This window comes from Castanea sativa, chromosome 10 (assembly GCF_040712315.1).
Source record: "Castanea sativa cultivar Marrone di Chiusa Pesio chromosome 10, ASM4071231v1".
In the NCBI taxonomy this organism is placed as follows: Eukaryota; Viridiplantae; Streptophyta; class Magnoliopsida; order Fagales; family Fagaceae; genus Castanea; species Castanea sativa.
Window position 1 is genome coordinate 12,793,942 of NC_134022.1, and position 21,031 is coordinate 12,814,972.

The window sequence follows — 21,031 nt, forward strand, 5'->3', positions numbered from 1 at the left end:
AATATAAATCTTACGGTCTACATGAGTTCCTTATTACAAATTTGTCTATAGTATGTACTAGTAATAGAATAAAAAATAAACTATAGATTCATATGACATATTTTTTCTTAATATAATGAACATGTTAATTATTGTTGTTAAGTAAATTTTAATTATTATTGCTTAATTAAGATACTTTTATTTATTAGTTTAGGACGATTATATGTTTACATTGTAATATCAATGTAAGATTTATATTATAGATAATTATACTATACACATTTGTAAAAACTATACAATATACTACATATTTGTTTAGAAACAATGTAAATATTACAATGATAGTACAATGTAAATTATGAATTTTCCATTAGTTTATTTCAAATTTATTAAAATCTAAATGGGCTTTTTAAAAAGATTTTAGATGATAAAAAATTTTACTTTGTCGTTGGGCTTACTATTTCTCCCAGATTTTAGATAAAATTGGACTATTTTTAGGCTTTTTTTTGTATTTAAAAAAAATCAAAATATTGTTAAGATGATCATAATTAAAATTATTTTAAGTGGGTTTTAAAAAAATTTAGAGTTAGAGTGTTCAAAATTTTTGTTTAAGAGGGTCAAATAAAAAATATATATATATATATATTATATAAATAAAAAAAATTGCAAGCTCAGGGGGTTCAAATGAACCCCCTGAACGGCTGAACCTATATATGGCACCGCCCATGTATGGAAACTTCATTTTGAGTATCATACAGATACCCATGTAATATTAATGTTATATTCATATCGTACTTGAGTTATGTTATATAATCTTTTGTGTCTGAGCTTCCTAGGTCCTAACTCTTGACATCCTACAAATTAAGAATTTGATACGAACACTACCAACAACTTCTTGTGTATTTCGGGGGTTTACTTCAACAGAATGTTCTGGTTCATCATCATGATAAACAAAAAAGCACTTAGACTTGAATGTTGATCTGGTTCATCATCTGATAAACAAAAAACACATAAACGGCAATGGACTTAAGGAGTAGACTCTTTGTCCTAGCAACTTTGTCCTAGCAAAAGAAAAACATAAACAACGTGTCGATCGGTTTCCGTTAGCCAAATATCAACGTGAACCATAAAATTAATCAATGTGAGACGTGACGATTTCAGTATTTCACGGACAAATATAAGCGTGATTTGACAAGGTTCATTAATTAAGGTCACCATAAAATTAGTGAATGTTTTGCTGATAAGTTAATTAAGGTCAACGTATGAACACACTGTGTTTTACATACTCTGTAAACACCGCCCCATCAATATTACAACAACAATAGAGGAAGTGATATATGTTTATTTTCTCAAATGATCCAAGCTGAATATCATAGTTAAGAAAGTTCAATTTCGTACTGCGCTTGGTTTGGTTTGAAGTGTATGAACGAAATGAGTTCTTCTCTTCCTCTTTCTTTTTATAGTTATTTATTTATTTACTATATAAAGTGTAATAACTCTGTGACCACTTCTCTGAAACAGCTATATAGTTATTTATTTACTATTGATTACCAAAACTACAAAAACAAAAGGTGTCGTTTTGGAGCTTCATTATTGGAACACTTATGAGATCCGAAATTTTGAGTTATTAGCTTTTTTTCTTTCTTTTTTATCCGAAAAATTATACTTTCAAGATCAAGAAAATAAATATAAAAAATTTAAAATTATGTATATATTTGAAATTTTTTGGAAAAAATGTAGTACAAAAAAATTAGATTTTTTAACCAAAATTCGCATGTAACATGTTTTTTATTTCTCTTTTTTTCTTTTTGATTTTCTACATATATAGATGTGCCTATATCATCTATTACTAATGCTTTTGTTGAATACTCTAGTGCATCTATGAGTTACATGCTTTTTTTAACACGTATAATGTACATATCGCAAACAATAGGGATAAGCTAAACTTATCTTTAATTACGTAGATCATATAACTGATTCTTCTTATTTGACTTGGACACTTAGAGCACTTGCAGCAGTAGAGCTAAATAGCTATATAGCTATTTTAGCTCCACCAAAATACCAAAAAGAAGCATGCAGCAGTGGAATTAAATCTATATTTTTTTAGCTCATTGCTACTGTGCACATCTATAACATCTATTTATAGATGTGCACTGTTCATGAGAGTTAAAAAAAATTAATTTTTTATTTTGTGTTCACATTACCTTTTTATTGTGGTGTTTTTATTGTAGTGAGATGTATTATTTTATTGTAATATATATATTATTTTATTGTGATATTTATATTATTTTATTGTGTTGAAAGCTAAAATAGATCCACTGCTGCAGCATGTGTATAGGTAAAATAGATAAAGTAACTTTTGGTGGAGCTAAATTGCTAAATTTTTAGCTCCACTGCTGTGGATGCTCTTACAACAGTTTTTGCAAAATATTTAGTTTTAGGAAAAAAATAATGTTACTAAAAAAACCTCTGCCGGCCCGATGGCTTAGTTTTGTTTTTTTTGTTTTTTTTAATCGTTATATTACTAAAAATAAAGTCAAAATGCCTTTTTTAATGTCAGACTAGTTTAGCGGTGAAAGAACACGCATGATTAAGACTGAATATCTATAGCCAAGTCAAAAAAAAACGAAAAGAAAGAAAGAAATTTTGTTCTCTTGAAATACGCGTTTGATATAATGAAGAATTTATCTTACTAACAAGACTATATAGCACAACTTCTTATTAATTTCTAAATAAAAGTAACATTTTGTAAATCTAATAAAAAATAAAATCGATGGTCAATGAAAATATGGGATGGATTTGAAATACCTGCTTAGCCGAACAAAATGTAATAGATTCTTCAAACCCATAGTCCTAAATCAGAAAGTATGCGCAAACACTTCATTTGAAGTATTGTACTTATATCGTATCAATGTTATATCTGTGTCGTACCCACCAAGTCATATTATAATTTTTCAAATATTGCTTGTATGACCGTGTTATATCCACTTTTATGTCCATGCTTCTTATGTCCTAACTCTTCGACATGCTATAAATTAAGGATTTGATACGAACACTACCAACAACTTCTTGTGTATTTCGGGTGGGTTTACTCCAACAAAATGCCCTGGTTCATCATCATGATAAACAAAAAACACAAACAGCAAAGGACTTAAGGAGTAGACTCTTTGTCCTAGCAAAAGAAAAATGTAAACAACGTGGTCGGCAGTCGGCTTCCATCAGCCAAATATCAATGTGAACCATAAAGTTAGCCAATGTGAGATGTGACGATTTCAGTATTTCATGGACAAATATAAGCATGATCTGATAAGGTTAATTAAGGTCAACGTATGTGAATGCTTTGCTGACAATACTGGCATCTAGGATATCAACTATCAATATAAACACACTGTGTTTTACACACACTGTAAACACCGCCCCATCAACATTACAACAATAGAGGAAGTGATATATGTTTGTTTTCTCAAATGATCCAAGCTGAATATCATAGTTAAGGAAGTTCAGTTTCGTACTACGCTTGGTTTGGTTTGCGAGTGTACGTACGGAATGAGTTCTTTTCTTCCTCTTTCTTTTTCTAACAGATCGAACTCCTTTATATAGTTATTTATTTACTATTGATTACCAAAACTACAAAAATAAAAGGTGTTATTTATTTTGGATTTGGACTGTTATGGAGCTTCATTATTGGACCACTCATGAGATCCGAAATTTTGGGTTATTATCTTCTTTTCTTTCTTTTTTATCCGAAAAATTATACTTCCAAGATCAAGAAAATAAATGTAAACAATTTAAAATTAAGTATATATAAATTTCTAAAAGTCAGGTTTGAAATTTTTTTGGTAAAATGTAGTACAAAAAAATTAGATTTTTAAACCAAAATTCACACGTAACATGTTTTTTTTATCTCTTTTTTCCTTTTTGATTTTCTATGTAGATGTGCCTATATCATTTATTACTAAAGCTTTTGTTGAATAGTCTAGTGTATCACAGGGAATACAAAAAAAGCATGTGTCACTCGAGTGACACATGCTTTTTTTTTTTTTTTACACGTATAATGTACATATCGCAAACAATAGGGATAAGTCAAACTTATCTTTAATTACGTAGATCATATAACTAATTCTCCTTACTTGACTTGGACACTCACGACATTTTTTGCAAAATATTTAGTTTTTGGAACAAAAAAAAATGTTACTGAAAAACCCCTCATGTGGATTATCTGTTTGAAAATACCATACATCATACGATCTACATCTACTTACAAATTTGCTAAACTCAATTTCTACTTAAAACTTGAGTTTAGCAAACTTTAGTTCCAAAAGAGGGTATATAGCTAAATAACTTCAGACAAAGGCTTTTCAATTTTATTTTTTTTCAAAATGGAATATTTGGTGGAAAAAACCGACACTCACAACAAAACTAGTTTTTAACCCTTTTCATCTCCTTTGATCATGAATCGAGATATGGTTATTTAGGAAAATTGTGAGAAGAATAGTTGGTTTTTTTCCTCCACTGTTCGGACAAAAAATAGATAGAGTTTAAGGATATTAAAATAAAATAATCAAAACTACAAAAACAAAAGGTCTCATTTTGGATTTGGACTATTTGGAGTTTCAATAAGGGCCCTCATGAAATCCAAAATTTTGAGTTGCTATAGCGGAATAATACTTGATTTAAATTTTTATTTTCTTCTTCCTTTTAAGATGTTTACCTAAAAATTTTAGGTTTTTCAAGATCAAGAAAATAAATAAAGAAACTTAAAATTAAGATATAGATTTCAAGAAGTCAAGTTTGAAAATGTATTGGCAAAATGTCGTACAAAAAAATTAGGATTCTTGAACCAAAATCCACATGAAACATGTTCTTTTTCTTTTTCTTTTTTCCTTTTTAATTTTCTATGCCTATATTATTTATTACTAAAACTTTTGTCAAATACTTTAATGCATCAAAGGGAATAGATGAGTGATACATGGTTCTATTTTTAACACGTATTATATACGTGTCACATCCATTACATTAGATCAATAAACAAAAGCCAAATTCATCTTTGATGATAAAGATCATACCTACAAGGCTACAACTAATTCTCCTTTCTTGACTTGGGCACTCACGCAACAAATCTAGTTTTTTACTCTTTCTTCGTTTGATCATGATTGAGATATAGTTGTTTAGGAAATTTCTGAGAAGAATATTTGGTTTTTTTCCTCCCTATGTGGACATAAAAGAATAGAGTTTAAGGTTTGAACATGAATAAAACAAAGGAATTAAATATACAAATTAATAATATTAAGATAGTATGTGTGTATATATATATATATATAATTCAATGGTTATAATAATAGAAAAAAATATTATTCAAACTATAATGCTCCTCATAAAAAAGAGTAAACAATATCACTAAACTACTAAACTCCTCATTGATTAATTGATATCAATTCTCATCCAACGAAAACGAATAAATGAAAAAGAATGTATATTTGATGCTCAAGAATAATGTAGAAGGATCTCGGTAGATCACACAAGACACTAGGGGGCCCTTTCATATACAATGTGGGCATCAATGTTGCGAGGATAATCGGTCGTTTTCAAATTAATGGAAAAGAATCTAGGATGATATATCGATAGGCATGGTAACACTTTTCTTTTTTCTTTTTTCAATTGTTTTCACGGTAAAGAAATTGCACTGTGTGGATAAATTAAACCGCTACTATATGGTTAAACAATCCCAACAAGAAATGTCCCAATCAAAGTGTAAACAAAATTATAAAAAAAAATTAAAAAAAAACCCAGAGGAGGTAGTTAATTATTAATGGTACCCTACCAATAAACCAAATTCATGAGTCATGCCATTTCATGGATCGAGTTAGGAGTGGAAGCCAACAAGCCACTGATGACAAAGACCTGGGGAAACGAGTAAGGTTTATCAAACAAACAGCTGCCACATCGGCAAAACAACAAACTGACTAACAATAAAGACAGCAAATGTAAATGCAATTTCTTGGTCCAAATCCAAACTTTGGTATCTATTTTCTATTTGGCAATAAAAAATATTCTAGAAATCAGGTTGGTGCGCAATTGTCACAGCACAATATTAGAAACCACTTCATCCATAGTAATCTCAATCCACACGTTGGATTTGCGCGGATGCAGTGTCAACGGTTCATGAAACTGTTTGTATAAAGACCCTTTCCGTCCCAAAACTAATAGTCAAAAAAATAGACCTCTCTCCTCTAGATAGAATAACTTTCTAGTTTCTAGCTTGACAACCAAGCAAAACCCAACTTGAATAGAAAGAACGAACACCACCAAGAAGACGAAGAAGAAGAAGAAGACGACTAAAAATGAAGCTAGTTTGGTCTCCTGAGACAGCATCGAAGGCCTATATTGATACTGTTAAATTTGTAAGCAACTTTCTAAAAATCTTTATTTCCTATTGCAAATCGCTTTCCATTTTGCAGCTTTCTTTCTCTAAAGAATTGCTTTCTTTCCATTTTGTTTTCCATATTTTTAATGAAATCTGTTATTGGGTTTTGTTTGCAGTGTGAGCTTTATCAAGAATCCGGCGTGGCGGAGCTTATTTCAGCCATGGCTGCAGGTTGGAATGCAAACTTCATAGTTGAGACATGGTCAAAAGGTGGTATTATGGCCACAAGTATAGGCTTAGCCGTGGCGAGCCGCCACACGGGTGGAAGACACGTGTGCGTAGTCACAGATGAGCAGTCAAGGTTAGAGTATGCTGAGCGAATGGTCGAGGCAGGCATGTCACCTGAAATAATTGTTGGAGAGGCAGAGGAAGTAATGGATGAGCTAGTAGGCATAGATTTCATGGTTGTGGATTGTAGGCGCAAGGACTTTGCAAGAATACTGAGGCTGGCAAAATTGAGCAGCCGGGGTGCGGTTTTGATGTGTAAGAATGCTAGCTTAAGAACTGCTTCCAGTTTCAAATGGCGAACCATTCTTGAGGGCGGGTCACGGCGTCTTGTGCGTTCTGCGTTTCTCCCCGTGGGGATGGGATTGGATATTGCACATGTTGGTGCTATTGGTAATGGTAATGGGGGAAATTCAGGTTCAAGTTCTGCTTCAGGTTCTGTCAGATGGATCAAGCATGTGGATCAACAATCAGGAGAAGAACATGTTATCAGAAGGCTGAAATGAATGGTTTTCTCTGTCCTTTTTTCATTTTAGGTTGTATGCATGAATTCAACTGCCGAAAAATAGTTATTTGTACATAAGTTAATGAGAATTGATCAAGATACCATAAAACTGATTATTTCATCCTTGTTACTCTCCAAAAGATAGCTTTCGTTCCATCTTTTCTTCTCCGATTCCTCTGTTCTACGGCTGAGTTGTTGTACGTATATTTTTTTTCATGGAAATGAACAAGAAGATGTCTCTCAACAAATTCATTTAAACATTTAGTTCCATCATTTCTTCTATGATTCCTCTTTCTTCGGCTAAGTTGTACATATACTTTTTTCATTTAAACAAGTCAATGTCTTCATTCACAGGAGATTTCCATCCCTTTCTCCAGCACATAAAAAAGGAAGGTTGCAGGGGTAAATATAGCAACGCATAAAAGAATCAGTGCATTTTTTCTGTTCCTTCAACTGCAAATGTGCACGATTTTTACCAAATTGTTCAATTTTGGACAGCAAATACTGCTGGCTTTTACAAGGCAAACAGGAAGACCCAATTAACAAGTCTCAAGTACAGAGACAGACTAAACAAATCAAACTCTCAATTTGTATAAATCATATCAGTGTAAAACTCCATAAAACAAAGTAATCTTACATCAATAGACCATTATCCCCAATCATCTTACATCAAGAGACTATTTACTCGGCCAACATTTGGTATTTTTTACAAAACCACATAAAAAGTACTCTCGAGTCTCGACATCCTTCCAGCATGCTGATCTCAGACGGGGTTTCCAAAGTGCCCATGGTTAGTTTCCCATCACTCAACTGATGTGCAACCCACCTCCCCTCATCCCCACTCCATTTAATATCATGGTAAAGATAATACTTGTCCTCATTTCCTACACAGAACACAGTCTTGAAGAAGTTACCAAATATAGTCAACCAAATTGAATTTCAAGTGAACTTACATATTTAATGATCTCAGATCACTAAAATCTTGTAAAGCAGTAGATTAGTCCCAGCTGTTTCGACTTCTTCTAAATGCCTTCTTGTCTGAAAGCACCTTCTTGCTCTTAAGGCGTTTCTGCTCCCCAATAGCAGCCCTTCAATAATACAGAAACAAGTATAAAAGACAATGCCATGCCCATTACAATAAAACTACCAAAGAAAGAGGAAAAGGATGTTGCAGATTCTCTTGCATAATAGCTGCAGGCGGCAACAAAGGTAATTGGAAAACACAAGCTGTAGAACTTACATCTTTGCAATTTTCTTCTTTTGCTCTTCCGATGGAGGTGGTGGTACATATGACGCAGCATCAATTATTGCCTGTTTCAGTCAATATTAGAGAGAGAGAGAGAGAGAGAGAGAGAGAAGCATGTTAAATACAAATCACGAAAACAATTTTAAAAAAAAAAAAGTAAATGAAGGCCATAACCTTAGTAAATGCGAAGTATAGAAACACAAAGAACTTTTAGAAACTCCAAAAAAAAAAATAAAGCACTCAAATATTAGATGAACCAAAGCATATGATCATGAAGGAAATTATCTTCAGCTGATGAATGGAAAGCAAAAGACCTGAAAAGCTGATGCTATTATACTCTTGCCAAATTAAACACAATGCCAGTCTCACCACAAGGTACATATCTTACTCCTCCCTCCCATTCCCCAACCAACTTCCAAACAGCTTCAACATATCCTTAGGTACGGCCCAAGTAAGACATAACAATGGCAATTACAGGGACCAAATCTCATGAGCAACGAAGCAATTAGAAGTAAATGATTATCTTCCACCCAAAAGAAAAGAAATTTAATTGAATTCAACAGACTCCCCACATGCTTTGTGCATATATCACACCAACTAGTAACAAATCACTCACTCTTGATTAATTGTTTCACAAGCAATAAACTCCAACTCAAGTGACACTTCTTTTTTTCTTTTCTTTTTTTGATAAATAACTCAAGTGACACTTCTTTAAAAAAGCAAAGCAGAGGGTGAGGTAGTGGGTTCAAGTCTCACCAGGTTCATGTGTAATTACAAATAAAGTATTTTAGAAAAAAGGTTTCACTGGCAAAGTCCTTCCTAATGCAACAGTGGAACTAGCAAAGAGCCTTGTAGTTCAACAGCATTGCCTTATGTCCTTTATAATAAGAACCAAGGTTCAAATTTCCATCCCCCACTTTTTGTAACAATTGAATTATCAAAATGCAGCAATTCAACCAAAGAAAAGCACCTCAATAAGAACTCACCCTCCCTAATCATCTGCCAAGGAAGAATGCCCTTTCCTAAACATCTCAGAACCTCTTAAAAGAAATCAAGCTGTATTATGAGTCAAAGCCCAAATTCCTCCACAGAACATGCAGTGCATTAGAGACCATGTAAAAGGACTATGCTTAATTCACTCCCATCTTGCTCTGTCCTAAAAAATCTTAGACTCAAAGTAAGTACCCCACCAACCAACCCATATAACCATTGACCTCTACTGTATGGCTAATAGCAAACAAAGCAGGGCCCACTTCACATCAACAAATTTATCCACCTCAGATAGTTAATTTCAAAGACAAACACCTGGAACAGCACCAGCCACTTCTAATGGCCTCCACTAACTAACCCCAAAATTTCCAACTGCAGAAGCCATCTCCACCCCCTGTATTCCTAACACATCATACTCCTCCACAAAGCCACAAACTCTCCATGGTCACCGTGTACCTCAATAACAATCTCCCTAATGAGGCCTAATGAACTCACAAAAGCCTCAACCAAGAAAAAGGTAGTAAGCAGGTCTTGCAAAGATGGCACAACCTAAATCATGTCCAAACTAACTAAGTTTTACCAACTCTCAGGCACAGCCATTTCAAAGTGTGCCAGACAACAATATTGGGGACAAGGTAGTTTTATAGAATCTCTGACGATAAGCAATGGCAAATTCCGTATCGCAGAAAAAGAATATATAAGTGTGCATTTTTAGTACCTGAAGTTTTGCCAAAGCATCTTCAATGTTGCCCCTGAAACAGAAAAGTAGAATCAAACGAGGTGTCTTGGAAATCTATAAGCTAAACCAACTACCAAAAGGAGGAGGCAGAAGTTGACTTCTGTGTTCTAGTTTTTGTTGAAGAAATCACAAGCTCTCCATCCTTGTTGATCCGATTTTTCTCCTGTTTATGACCAGGAAGGTTACCAAAGAGATAGTAGAAAGAAGCATACAATAAAAACTACAGAAGCAATCACAAATGATAAGACAAAAACATTAATTGATTAAAACATGACAAAGAAAGAGTCTGTGTTATTGGGTTCGCTAAGATACAATGGTTAGCGAGGACCATCAAGATTTCTCTTTTCTTTTTTTTTTTAAATATTTTTGTGAGAGGGATGGGGGGGAATGGGTGGAGGCTATGCAAAGAGAATTGATCACATTTTGGAGCAAGAAATTTCTCATCATAGGTCTCTCCTATGTGTTCTAAGCTAATAAATACATAATAAGAAATAACAGTAACAAACCATCTGCATAATCTTCTCCCTTATTCGGTCACTCAGCCAATATGCATTTTCAACATTGAAGCGCATGTCCACCTTTGTGTTCACTGTACAATAATCAGATTTGACCACAAGCAAAGATAAGTAGCAGCAAGGATGATATAAATTGCAAAAAAGGAGTAACATGAACAATAATGATAATAGTAAAATAGGCACTAAACGCTTATATAAAATAAAGGAGGAAGAAGTGAACTCACCTTTGTTGACATTTTGACCTCCAGGTCCACCACTTCTTGCAAAATTGACAGTTACATGCTCTGAATTAAAAATTTAATAATCAGATAAAAATATTCATAGTAAGGTAAGAAAATATTGGAGGATATTATTGTCAGTTGGTACGACTTTGAAAGGTCACCAAAAAAAAGATATTGAAATGAATTACAATGTTGACTGCCATTGTGACGGTATTTTAATCAAAGAAGCTGAACTATATCAACCCTCAGGTATAGTCCCTTTGCGATTCCCAGAATCGACAGTTCAGAAATTCAAAAAAGATAAGGAAACAAACCCTATTCTTTTCCTTTTTTCTATTGGAGAAGATTACAGAGTCATAATGAGAAAAAGAGAATCCTTCAATCATCATCAAGCCAATACCAAAGCCAAGTCTGCCAAGAAGACAAGATATTCAGCCAGGCTTGATGATCATTGGTAATTTGACTAAATTTCATCTGAATTCAATGCTGCCTAATTTCTGTTCCTCGTAAGAAAAATCAGTAAGAACCTATCAACTGCAAATGCCTATTGTAATATCCCATATAACACACTTGAGTCCTACATAAAAACCTATTGCAATAAGCCAAACTTTTAACATTGGAAACCAAATGCTCTACCATAAATAAGATATCAACCTTTGTGGAAAGGATGGAAGCGAAAGGATTCTAGGTCATTGTGAAAGGGGAAAAGAAACAGCAACCATCAGCCTCTGTGGCTTATCCTTTCCTGGTCGAGGCTATGGAACCATTAGTGGACGAGTTTCTTTGCCCTGAACTAAAAAGTAATGGAATAGAATTAGGAGCTATAGCATATTTTGGGCCTTGTAACAAAGCTTGTGGTAATACATGAAGTAACTCTAGAGCATCCCACTTACCAGTCCTTTATAATTGCTTTGATCAAAGAAGTTTGGGACTAATAGAGGGAGAAGGATAAAACTAAGCTAAATGAACATAAAGATTATATCTATTGTACAAGGCTCCTGCTTCTGCGAGATCTGGAAGAGGTGGTTGGTAAAGAGCCTTATCCCCAATTTTGAAGAGGCCAATTCCAGGTAAGCAAGATGAACATGAAGCAAATAATTCCTTTTCAATTACAGAATAAAACACACACACACACACTAAAAAAGTAAATAGATTGATTGGTGCTAAGATAATTTAGTGATATATTAGGGAATTTTTACAGCACAAAAACAAGGAAAGCATAAAAGCTTGGTTTAGAAAAATGAAGAACAAAGGAAGATAGATGTTTTTGATAATTCGATAGTTACAATGGGGGAGAGGGATTCGAACCCTGATGTCTTTAATGAAAACACTTGGAGGTGTCAGTTGAGTTACAAAGCTCGTAACAACAAAGGAAGAAAGGGAGGATCCCGGTATTCGGCATTAAGGTCAGCAGAGTGTTTGGTCTTCATATTGGCAAATTCTAAGCATTCAAATCAGCCCAAACATACAAAAATTATTCTTCTGCTTCTTTTCTCTAAAGTCATAGAAACAAATCAAAAACAAAAGCACGATGACATCTATATCACACAAGACACTGTAGTGAATTACTAATAGACAACAATAAACATATAATATTAATTTAATTTATTATTACATACCGAGGGTGATTTTAGGGATGGGCTGGTTAATATCAGCGGAGAGAGCGCGGTCTTCGGCTTCTTGCAAGAGTTGCTGAACCTGCGCGAGCCGAGATGACACTTTCTTTCCGTCCGACGAGGCGGAGGCGCATCGAATGCGGCTGAAGCTGATTCCACGCTCTGTGGCTGCTGCGTATCTGAGGGTCCCACAGATACCTCGCAATCGTGACAAAGAAAATGAAGAAGAAAGAGGAGCAGGAGGATTGAAGATTCCTCTCAGAATTACGTTTGTTGTGGTTCTCACTACCGCCATTTTTTTTTTTTTTTAATGTTTTTTGAACTTCAAAAGCAAAGCAACCCTTTTGTGAATAAATATGTTCTTCGATTTTCCCTCAACCTCTAATTTTTTATAATTTTTTTTTTTTTTTTTTAAATTGAGATTCATTTTAGAGCAGGCCGAGACGTCTAATTTTTGTGTTCTGCGCCAGTTCACACGTGGCATGTAGCTATTTGAGCAAGTTCAGCCCAAGATCACATCCACGTGGCAACCCCTGTTTATATTCTATGAACATCATTCTCTCCTCATAATTTCAAAAACTATCAATTTATTTCATATTTCAAACTTTATAATCTGAATATATATATATATATATATATATAAAAACTTTTCAATCATTTAAAATTTTAAATAGCATGACAAATCTACACCTTTGGATTTTTAAAATCTAAACTAAACTTTAAAGGAAACTAATTGGAAAAGATTTGAAATGGAAAGTCCGAACACCCAACATGGGGCAAGGTCTCAAATATTGATAGGATGTTCTTAGTAACCAAGCACCCTTCCCTCAAATCAAGTGTCTAAGAAAGGATAATTACCTCATCATCACTTAATCAACATTAATTGTTATGATCAATTTTTTTAAGGGTAAATTACAGTTAGCACTCTTAAGATTTGAACTAATACTAAGCAGATCCAAAATATTTCAAAAATAATCAATTTGGTCCCTAAACCATACGCTCTTAGGAATGAAAATTTTATATTTAGCATATAGTTTAGGGACCAAATCGGTTAATTAGTTCTAAAATGTCTTTGACCTGTTTAGCTTAATCCTAAACTTTAAGAGTGTTGACTCTAAGCAGTAGCAAAGTTAGGATTTTAGTATAGAGGGGGCAAAATTAAAAGACAATATTAAAAGTGAAATTTATCTAAAAAACATTAATCAGCAATAATAACAAAATAAATAAACAATTGTAAGCAAATATGAATATATTTCATATTATTAAAATAAATAAACAAAAACAACCAATTCATAGCTACTAAAAATTTACAAATTGATGAAGTAAAAATATGATTAGTGTTACTTAAAAAATATAATGAATAAATGTTTGAAATTATTTTTTGTGATTGGTGACATGCCAATTTGTAAGACATAAGTAGTAAAATTTGTAATATTTCTAGCATCATTCAAAGATAAAATGCTATGAAAAGTATCATAAATAATAAAAATGGTGTAAAATAATGATATAAAAAAAAATAGTGAAATAGGTGGTTTGATCACTTTCAAGTTTCAACAAGTAGAATTTTTTTTTTTTTTTTTTCATGTGACTACTAATACAAAAAAAAATTAGGAGTCAGGGGGGGCAGGTGCCCCCCTCACCCCCCTCTGGCTCCGCCAGTGACTTCAAGAGTGCTGACTCTAATTTACCCTTTTTTTTAATCCCTACTAAGGATCAATTTAGATGGAGGGGAGAAGGAGAGAGAGTAGAAGGAAGTAGAATAGAATTGACTAAAAATAAGTTAATTTTAGGCAAGATCTACTCTACTCCCCTTCCTTCCCCCTCAATCCAAACAAACCATAAGAGTTTCTTTTGATTACTTAATATATGGTTTTAATGAGTGGAATCACGTCAACGCTTACGCAGTAAGTGCAATGGAACAAGTTGTTATTGTACATTGATGAGGAGAAGTATCCTAAAAGCACATCCCTTCAACCAACCTGCAAAATAGTGTATTATTACTACCTCTCTCACTTTACAAAAAATTGGTTATCAACCCCTACTTAAAAGCCCTATACATGCCCTTTTAAGCCTTGAGTAAAGATAAGCATCAAGAATCTTATTATTCTACATTGACTTAAACCTAAGTAGTGCCTCCAACCAATCCCACTAGTTGGTCAAAACCTAAGAAGCAGATTATTTAGTCCTTGCATGCTGTGGAATTTTCATTTATTTATCATCTTTATTCAGTTAAGATTCTTGTAAAATGTTAATAAATCAATAAGGGCTTGTTTGGTTTAAAAAAAAGGTCACTCATCACTCATCACTCATCACTCATCACTCATCACTCAGTTTTCATCACTCATCACTCATCACCCATCACTCATCACCCATAACTCATTACTCATCACTTAAAATACCCCAATTTCTTACCCCCACCTGTTTGGCACACTGTTTTCACTTTCCATCACTCAAATATTTCAACATTTTGTGGGACCCACACTTGAGCACAAAATCAAACCTTTCTGTTAGCCTACCTGCCTCATTCCCTACCATTTTCTTCACTGCTCATTTCCCCTTCACTTCTTCACTTATGTTCCTCTCCCAAAACACAAACACAAACCCGAACCCACCAATCTCTCAAAATGGTTGAAGCTTCTCTTCAATTACTCAGGCACAGATATACACAGAGAACTATGTCTTAGACAGAAAACCAAAGAAGCAAAAAAGAAAATCTTCAAATTTGAAGAAGTGGGTTTCGAAGAAAAATATGAAAAAATGAAGTGGAAGAAGGAAGAGTGACCCAGCAGCGACGTGACCCAACGGCGCAACCCAGCCCTGTGACCCGCCCTCCATTCTCTTCCTCTCTTATTAGCTCCAAAAAAATCAAACCTCAAAAAATAAAAGCAGAGGGCAAAACACAGAAAGCAAACAGCGCCGATCTGTTTTCAATCACTCTCTGTTTCCATCACTCTCTTTTTCTTTCTTCTTCTTTTTTTCCCTTCAACCTCCAATACCCACAAACTAAGATCGGACCTGATGCAGCAACGATCGGACCTGCACAAACGACGATTGAACCTGCACAGATGACGATCAGACCTGCGACAATCTCCACCGTCACCACCGGTGGCGAAGACCAAATGGGTTCTGTGATGAAGAAAAAAAAATGCAGCGAAGACCAAATGGATTCTATGATTAAGAAAAAGAAGAAAGAAAGAACTGAATGGAGTGCAGCGAAGACCAAAGAAAGAAGAAAGGAAGTAAGAAGAGGGAAAAATTTCCCCAAAAATTTTGGGGAGAAATGAAATGGAACAAAGGAAGCTCCAATGGTCATAACCAGCCTGAGATGGATGTGACAATGCACTGGCGAAGGGGCCCACATTCTCATCATATTTACGGAATTGCCATTGAGTATCAGTTTTTGAGTTTTGAAAACAGCTTAAACTTGTTTTCACTTTCCCTCACTCACATCCATTTTTAAAGTCATTGAGTCATGAAAATGGTGATCTGAAACTCATCCAAACAAATGCTTCACTGTAGGACCCACACGATTTGGATGATGGAAATAGAAAATTGAGTGATATCACTCAAAACTCATCCCATCCAAACAAGCTCTAAATCATTCACCATCTATATTTTTTTCTTTTCTGCCCACTTTTCTTTCCTAAAATCAAATATCATGGTTAAGTTTTAAGTACAAAAGTATCCAAAAATCATCAATGAATAAACCTAACTCATCCACCAAGTGTGCATTTGGCATGGATTATTTTTGCCAACTTATTTTACTATTTAGCTTCTTTTTGGTACTATTTATAGGTTTCACTACACTTTTTGGTAGTATTCATGGGTTCCACTATATTATTTCAGCTAACTTTTATCTTTATCTACAGTACTTTCAGTTAAATATTTTCAGTTTCAGCAAAATAAGCGAATCCCAAACAGATCCTAAGTTATACTCTTACAATAGAAGAGTAAAAATATCAAAAACCTTATTCTATGTTTAGATAATGAGAGATAGTGAGAGAAGAATGGAAAGTAAAGATTCAAATAAAAAAGAAAATGTGATAAGAATACAATACTTAATTCTTGATTGTTAGGGAAGAGATAAAAATGAGAAGAACCAAATGTCAAAGAAAATAAAGAAAAATATCAATATTCTCAATTGCACATATTTGATAATTATAGAATTGATAGAAAAGTGGCTAGAAAACAAAACATTTTATATAGTAAAGGAGAAATTGCACTTTATCCACCTGTGGTTTAGCCCGTTTTAACAGTGCCCACCCGTGGTTTATGAGTTATCCCTTAACCCACTTGAGGTGGCCTCCGTTAGACACCCGTTACCCACCTCTACCATTTCCGTTTGAAAATCTCCTTTACTATATAAGCCAAAATTATAACCTAAATAGAACCCTAAAAAGAAGAACGAGCTCTCTCCCTCACTCTACCTTAGAATCCTTAAAAATTCCCAAACCTATAATCCCTTTCTCTCTTCACTTAAATTGCCAAAGTGAAATCTGAACACTTGCAAGCAAGGAGGTGTATTAAAGCTTGGGTTTTCCTTTACATCAGGTATGAAATGACTTTCTAGGGTTTACCATTATTGTGTTTGTTCTTTTTCAATGTGTAACAATTGATGAAGGTGATTCTGATTAAAGGGTTTCTATCATAAAATTAGTGGTTTTCTGTTAAACAATTTCTTACTTTTATAGTTGACATTGATGACTGTGGTCCCTAGGAATATTTTGGGCAAATGCATCTTTAGGTTGTCTGTGGTCCCACGGAGACAAATTGTTTAGTTAGTTGTGTTTCTTGTCTCCCTTGACCCCACGTTAAATGGTATTTTATGTTGTATGAAATTATTTTGCTTTTGTCAATGATTGGTGCTCTCTGTGCATGTGTTGGTTATGTATTTAATTACTGTTATTTGTGCATGTGTTTTAGCTCTTGTAGATGGCTGCTGAAATTCGTTTTGATTTTATTATTCACCATTGTGGGAATTTTAAGTGGAACCCTAGTTTAGAGTATATAGGTGGTGAGGTATCTATAATGGGTAATGTTGATCCAAATCTACTAAGTCATGTTGAGGTACAAGACATTTGTGCTGATGCTAGGGGACCCATTAACAGTAGGATTTATTATTTAATACCTAGTGGTGACTTAGAGCAATGGTTAAGGTTAATTACTTCAGATAATAATGTGACCAACATGTGTGAACTACATGCTGAGTGGCCAACAAATGAAATCACACTTTATGTAGAATCTGAAGTTGAACCAATTGCTATTGAAGAACCTATAGTTGAACTAGATCAACCAATTGCAATAGACCAGCCATGGGAAATGAATGATGAAGATGATGATACTGATTGTGAGGAGGTGACCAATATTGTCTCTGTTAGATCATCTGTGGTTGACCAAAATGATGTTAGTGAAGAACTTGTTGAGGGTTTAAGGGATGCTAATGTTGGTGGAGCTGTGGATGACAATTCTAGGGGTGGGCAACCTGTTGGTTGTGGAGAAATGCATGTGGATGGCAATGCTACCCATGAACGAAACGTGGATGACAATGCTACCAATGGACAAACTGTTGGTAGTGAAGATGTTCATGTGGATGAAACTGATTGGCTAAATGAAGGATATGAAGGACCAGATTATCCTGATGACATATTTGGTGCTCAAAACAATGAGGTACCCAATATGAGAGAGCATCAAAGAGATACTGAAAAGGTAAATGAGAGAGTGCATTTGAAGAAGCCAGTTACAGATAATGGGAAGAAACCAGAAGCTACTGCCAGTGATCAAGCTCTTGATGATGATGATTGGGCTAAAAAAGCTCTTGATGATGATGACACTAGGAGCATTAACAGTTCTGAGGATGAGGATGAAAAGGTGAGATGTCCAGAGTTCAATGAGAAGACTGGCATAAGTAACCCTTAGTTATGCAAGGGTATGAAGTTTCCAAATGGGGAAGGTGTTTAGGGCTACCTTGAGGGAATATACAGTGCAAAAGCCTATGGACATTAAGTTCAAGCTTAATAAAAATACCAAAGTTTCTGTCCATTGCAATTATGAATGTGATTGGAGGATATATGAATCACAAATTTCAGGGGAGTTAACCTTCCAAATAAAGACCATGGTTCCAACTTGTACATGTAGGAGGACATTCAAGCATAGTTAGGTCATTTCTACATATGTGGCGAGGAAGCACTTTGATGATTTCAACAAAAAAACCTGATTAGGCAATTTCTGGTGTGAAGCATCAAGTTATGCAGGATGTGTCTGTGGACTTAAGCATAAATCAAGTGTACAAAGCTAAGAGGAAAGCTAGAGAGTTTATACTAGGTGATGAGAGGTTGCAGTATAGGAAGCTTAGAGACTATGTTGAGATGATAAGAGTAACTGGTGTGGGGAGTTAGGTGATTCTGCAAACTGAGATTATTGAACCTAACACACAACCCAAGTTCAAGAGGATATATGTGAGAAACAATGCACAGAAAGTTGGATTCTTGGTGAGGGGGTGCAGGTCACTTGTAAGATTAGATGGTTGCCATTTGAAGGGCAAGTTTGGTGAACATATATTATCAGCAACTGCAAGGGATGGGAATGACAATATTTTCCCTATTGCATTAGGTGTAGTTGAGCAAGAAAACAAGGATTCTTGGGTGTGGTTTTTACAAACATTTGCAAATGATATTGGGAGGCCAGATGAGCTGAATTTGGTGTTCATTTCAGATAGGAAAAAGGTAATACAATTCACTTGCTTTTTGAGAATTCTATCTATTCTTAGTCATTACATTTCTGCTTATTGAAAGTTCTATTTTTGTTCTTAGGCAAATGGTGTTCATTTTTGTTCTTTGGATGTTTTTTTATTTTATTTTTGATAACCAGGGATTGATACTTGCCATGGAGATGTAGTTCCTAATAGTTGAACATAGATTCTGTGTGAAGCATATTTATAGCAACTTTAAGTTAAACTTCAAGGGTTTAGAATTGAAGGCTGCATTATGGAGGTGTGCCACAACAACAACAGTTAGGGAGTTTGAGAAAAGAATGAAAGATATGAAGGACTTGGACAAAGAAGAATGGGAGTATCTAACAGACATCCAACCAACCTAATGGACCGAGTCACATTTCACTCCAAGGGCCATCCCTGATTGTTATATGAATAATCTTAGTGAGTCATTCAATTCTATGATACTAGATGCTAGGGATAAGCCTATCATTGCTATGCTAGAATGGATTAGGGTTAGGTTGATGACTAGAATGTAAATTAAAAGGACTGGGATTGAAAAGTTCACTAGTAACATATGTCCAAACATAGTGCAAAAGCTTGAGCAGTTGAAAGTTGATTCTAAGTCATTTTCTGCTGTTCCATCAGGTTGCTTTATATATGAGGTCGATAATGAGTATGAGAGGCATGTGGTTAACCTTACAAAAAAGTGTTATAGTTGTAGAGTTTGGGATTTGACAGGAATCTCATGTAAACATGGTGTTACAGCAATCTATAAGAACTTGGAGAGGCTTGAGAATTATGTACATGCATGCTATAGAAAGGATGCCTATGTGGTTGTGTACAAGGAGATGATTACCCCACTGCCTAGCCAAGATGAATGGATTGAAACCAATCAACCTGCCCATGTTGCTCCAATTGTGTACAAGCCTTCAGGCAGGCCACTAATGAAAAGGAAGAAAAATGCAGATAAGCCAAACAACCTATACAAAAAATTTCTAGGTCAAATATACCTATAAAATGTGGGTTTTGCCATAAGGAAGGGCATAATTCAATGAAATGTAAGGCTGGAATAACTAGTGAGACACCATGGCAAAGGAGACAGAGACTTGAGAGGCAAAAAAAATTTGTAAGTAAAGCAAGAATGTATTCACTATGACAATTATATTACAAATCTAATTTTGATGCAAGGCAATTCTTTTTGTAGGGATAAGAGGGACAAGGAGCAAGCACCGACCAGCCAAGTCAAGGTGCAACTTCAATACCTCAGCCAGCCAACAAGTCAACCACCTAGGCAACTACCAAGGAGGTTTGCAAGGCAGCCACCCTGGTTCACCAACCAGGTAGCTAACTAGGCAGCTAGCCAGCCAGCATGTCAGCTACCTAAGCAACCACCAAGGAAGTTTGCAAGGCAACCACCAAGGAAGTTTGCAAGGCAACCAACTAGGTAACCAATCAGCAAGCAAGGCAGTCACCTAGATTTGCAAACAAGGCAGCCAACCGGGCAACCAATCAACAAGCAAGGCAGTCAACAAGATTAGCAAACAAGAAGGCCAACCAGACAACCAACTAGCAAGCAAGGCAGCCACCTAGATCTGCAAACAAGGCAGCTAACCAACAAGCAAAGCACCCACCTGGACCAGTAAACAAGGTAGCCAGCCAGCAAACAAGGCACCCACTTGGACCAGTAAACAATGCAGCCAAGCAGACAACCAGTCAAGCAACAAGTGGGATAGCTAGCCATTCAACAAGAAAGCCAACCACCCATCAAGCAAGTCAACCAGCCACTGAAGCAGCTAGCAAGCAAACCCTACACACAGCCAATTGAAACATCTGCTTCAGCTTCAACCTGACCGCCACCA

The 21,031-nt window shown here is 34.9% G+C and overlaps 2 protein-coding genes across 4 annotated transcripts; one reads left to right on the top strand and one right to left on the bottom strand.

Annotated features, from left to right (window-relative positions):
* Positions 1 to 6,146: 6,146 nt before the first annotated feature.
* LOC142613332 (uncharacterized) lies at positions 6,147 to 7,415 on the top strand. The gene is made up of 2 exons (XM_075785642.1): positions 6,147 to 6,380; positions 6,520 to 7,415. Exons 1-2 carry the CDS (start codon positions 6,321 to 6,323, stop codon positions 7,132 to 7,134), a joined length of 675 nt encoding a protein of 224 aa, XP_075641757.1. The 5' UTR covers positions 6,147 to 6,320; the 3' UTR covers positions 7,135 to 7,415.
* A 285-nt stretch (positions 7,416 to 7,700) lies between these two features.
* LOC142613331 (uncharacterized) lies at positions 7,701 to 12,853 on the bottom strand. Of its 3 annotated transcripts, none has more exons than XM_075785639.1 (8): positions 12,464 to 12,829; positions 10,848 to 10,907; positions 10,615 to 10,697; positions 10,207 to 10,271; positions 10,088 to 10,121; positions 8,374 to 8,444; positions 8,087 to 8,221; positions 7,701 to 8,017 (listed from the first exon to the last, which is right to left on the bottom strand). In XM_075785639.1, exons 1-7 carry the CDS (start codon positions 12,753 to 12,755, stop codon positions 8,131 to 8,133), a joined length of 696 nt encoding a protein of 231 aa, XP_075641754.1. In that variant the 5' UTR covers positions 12,756 to 12,829; the 3' UTR covers positions 7,701 to 8,017; positions 8,087 to 8,130. The 3 variants fall into 3 exon arrangements, with proteins under 3 accessions (XP_075641754.1, XP_075641756.1, XP_075641753.1); XM_075785641.1 differs by having other exon boundaries at positions 7,701 to 8,033; XM_075785638.1 differs by having other exon boundaries at positions 7,701 to 8,221; positions 12,464 to 12,853.
* Between the last annotated feature and the right edge of the window lie 8,178 nt (positions 12,854 to 21,031).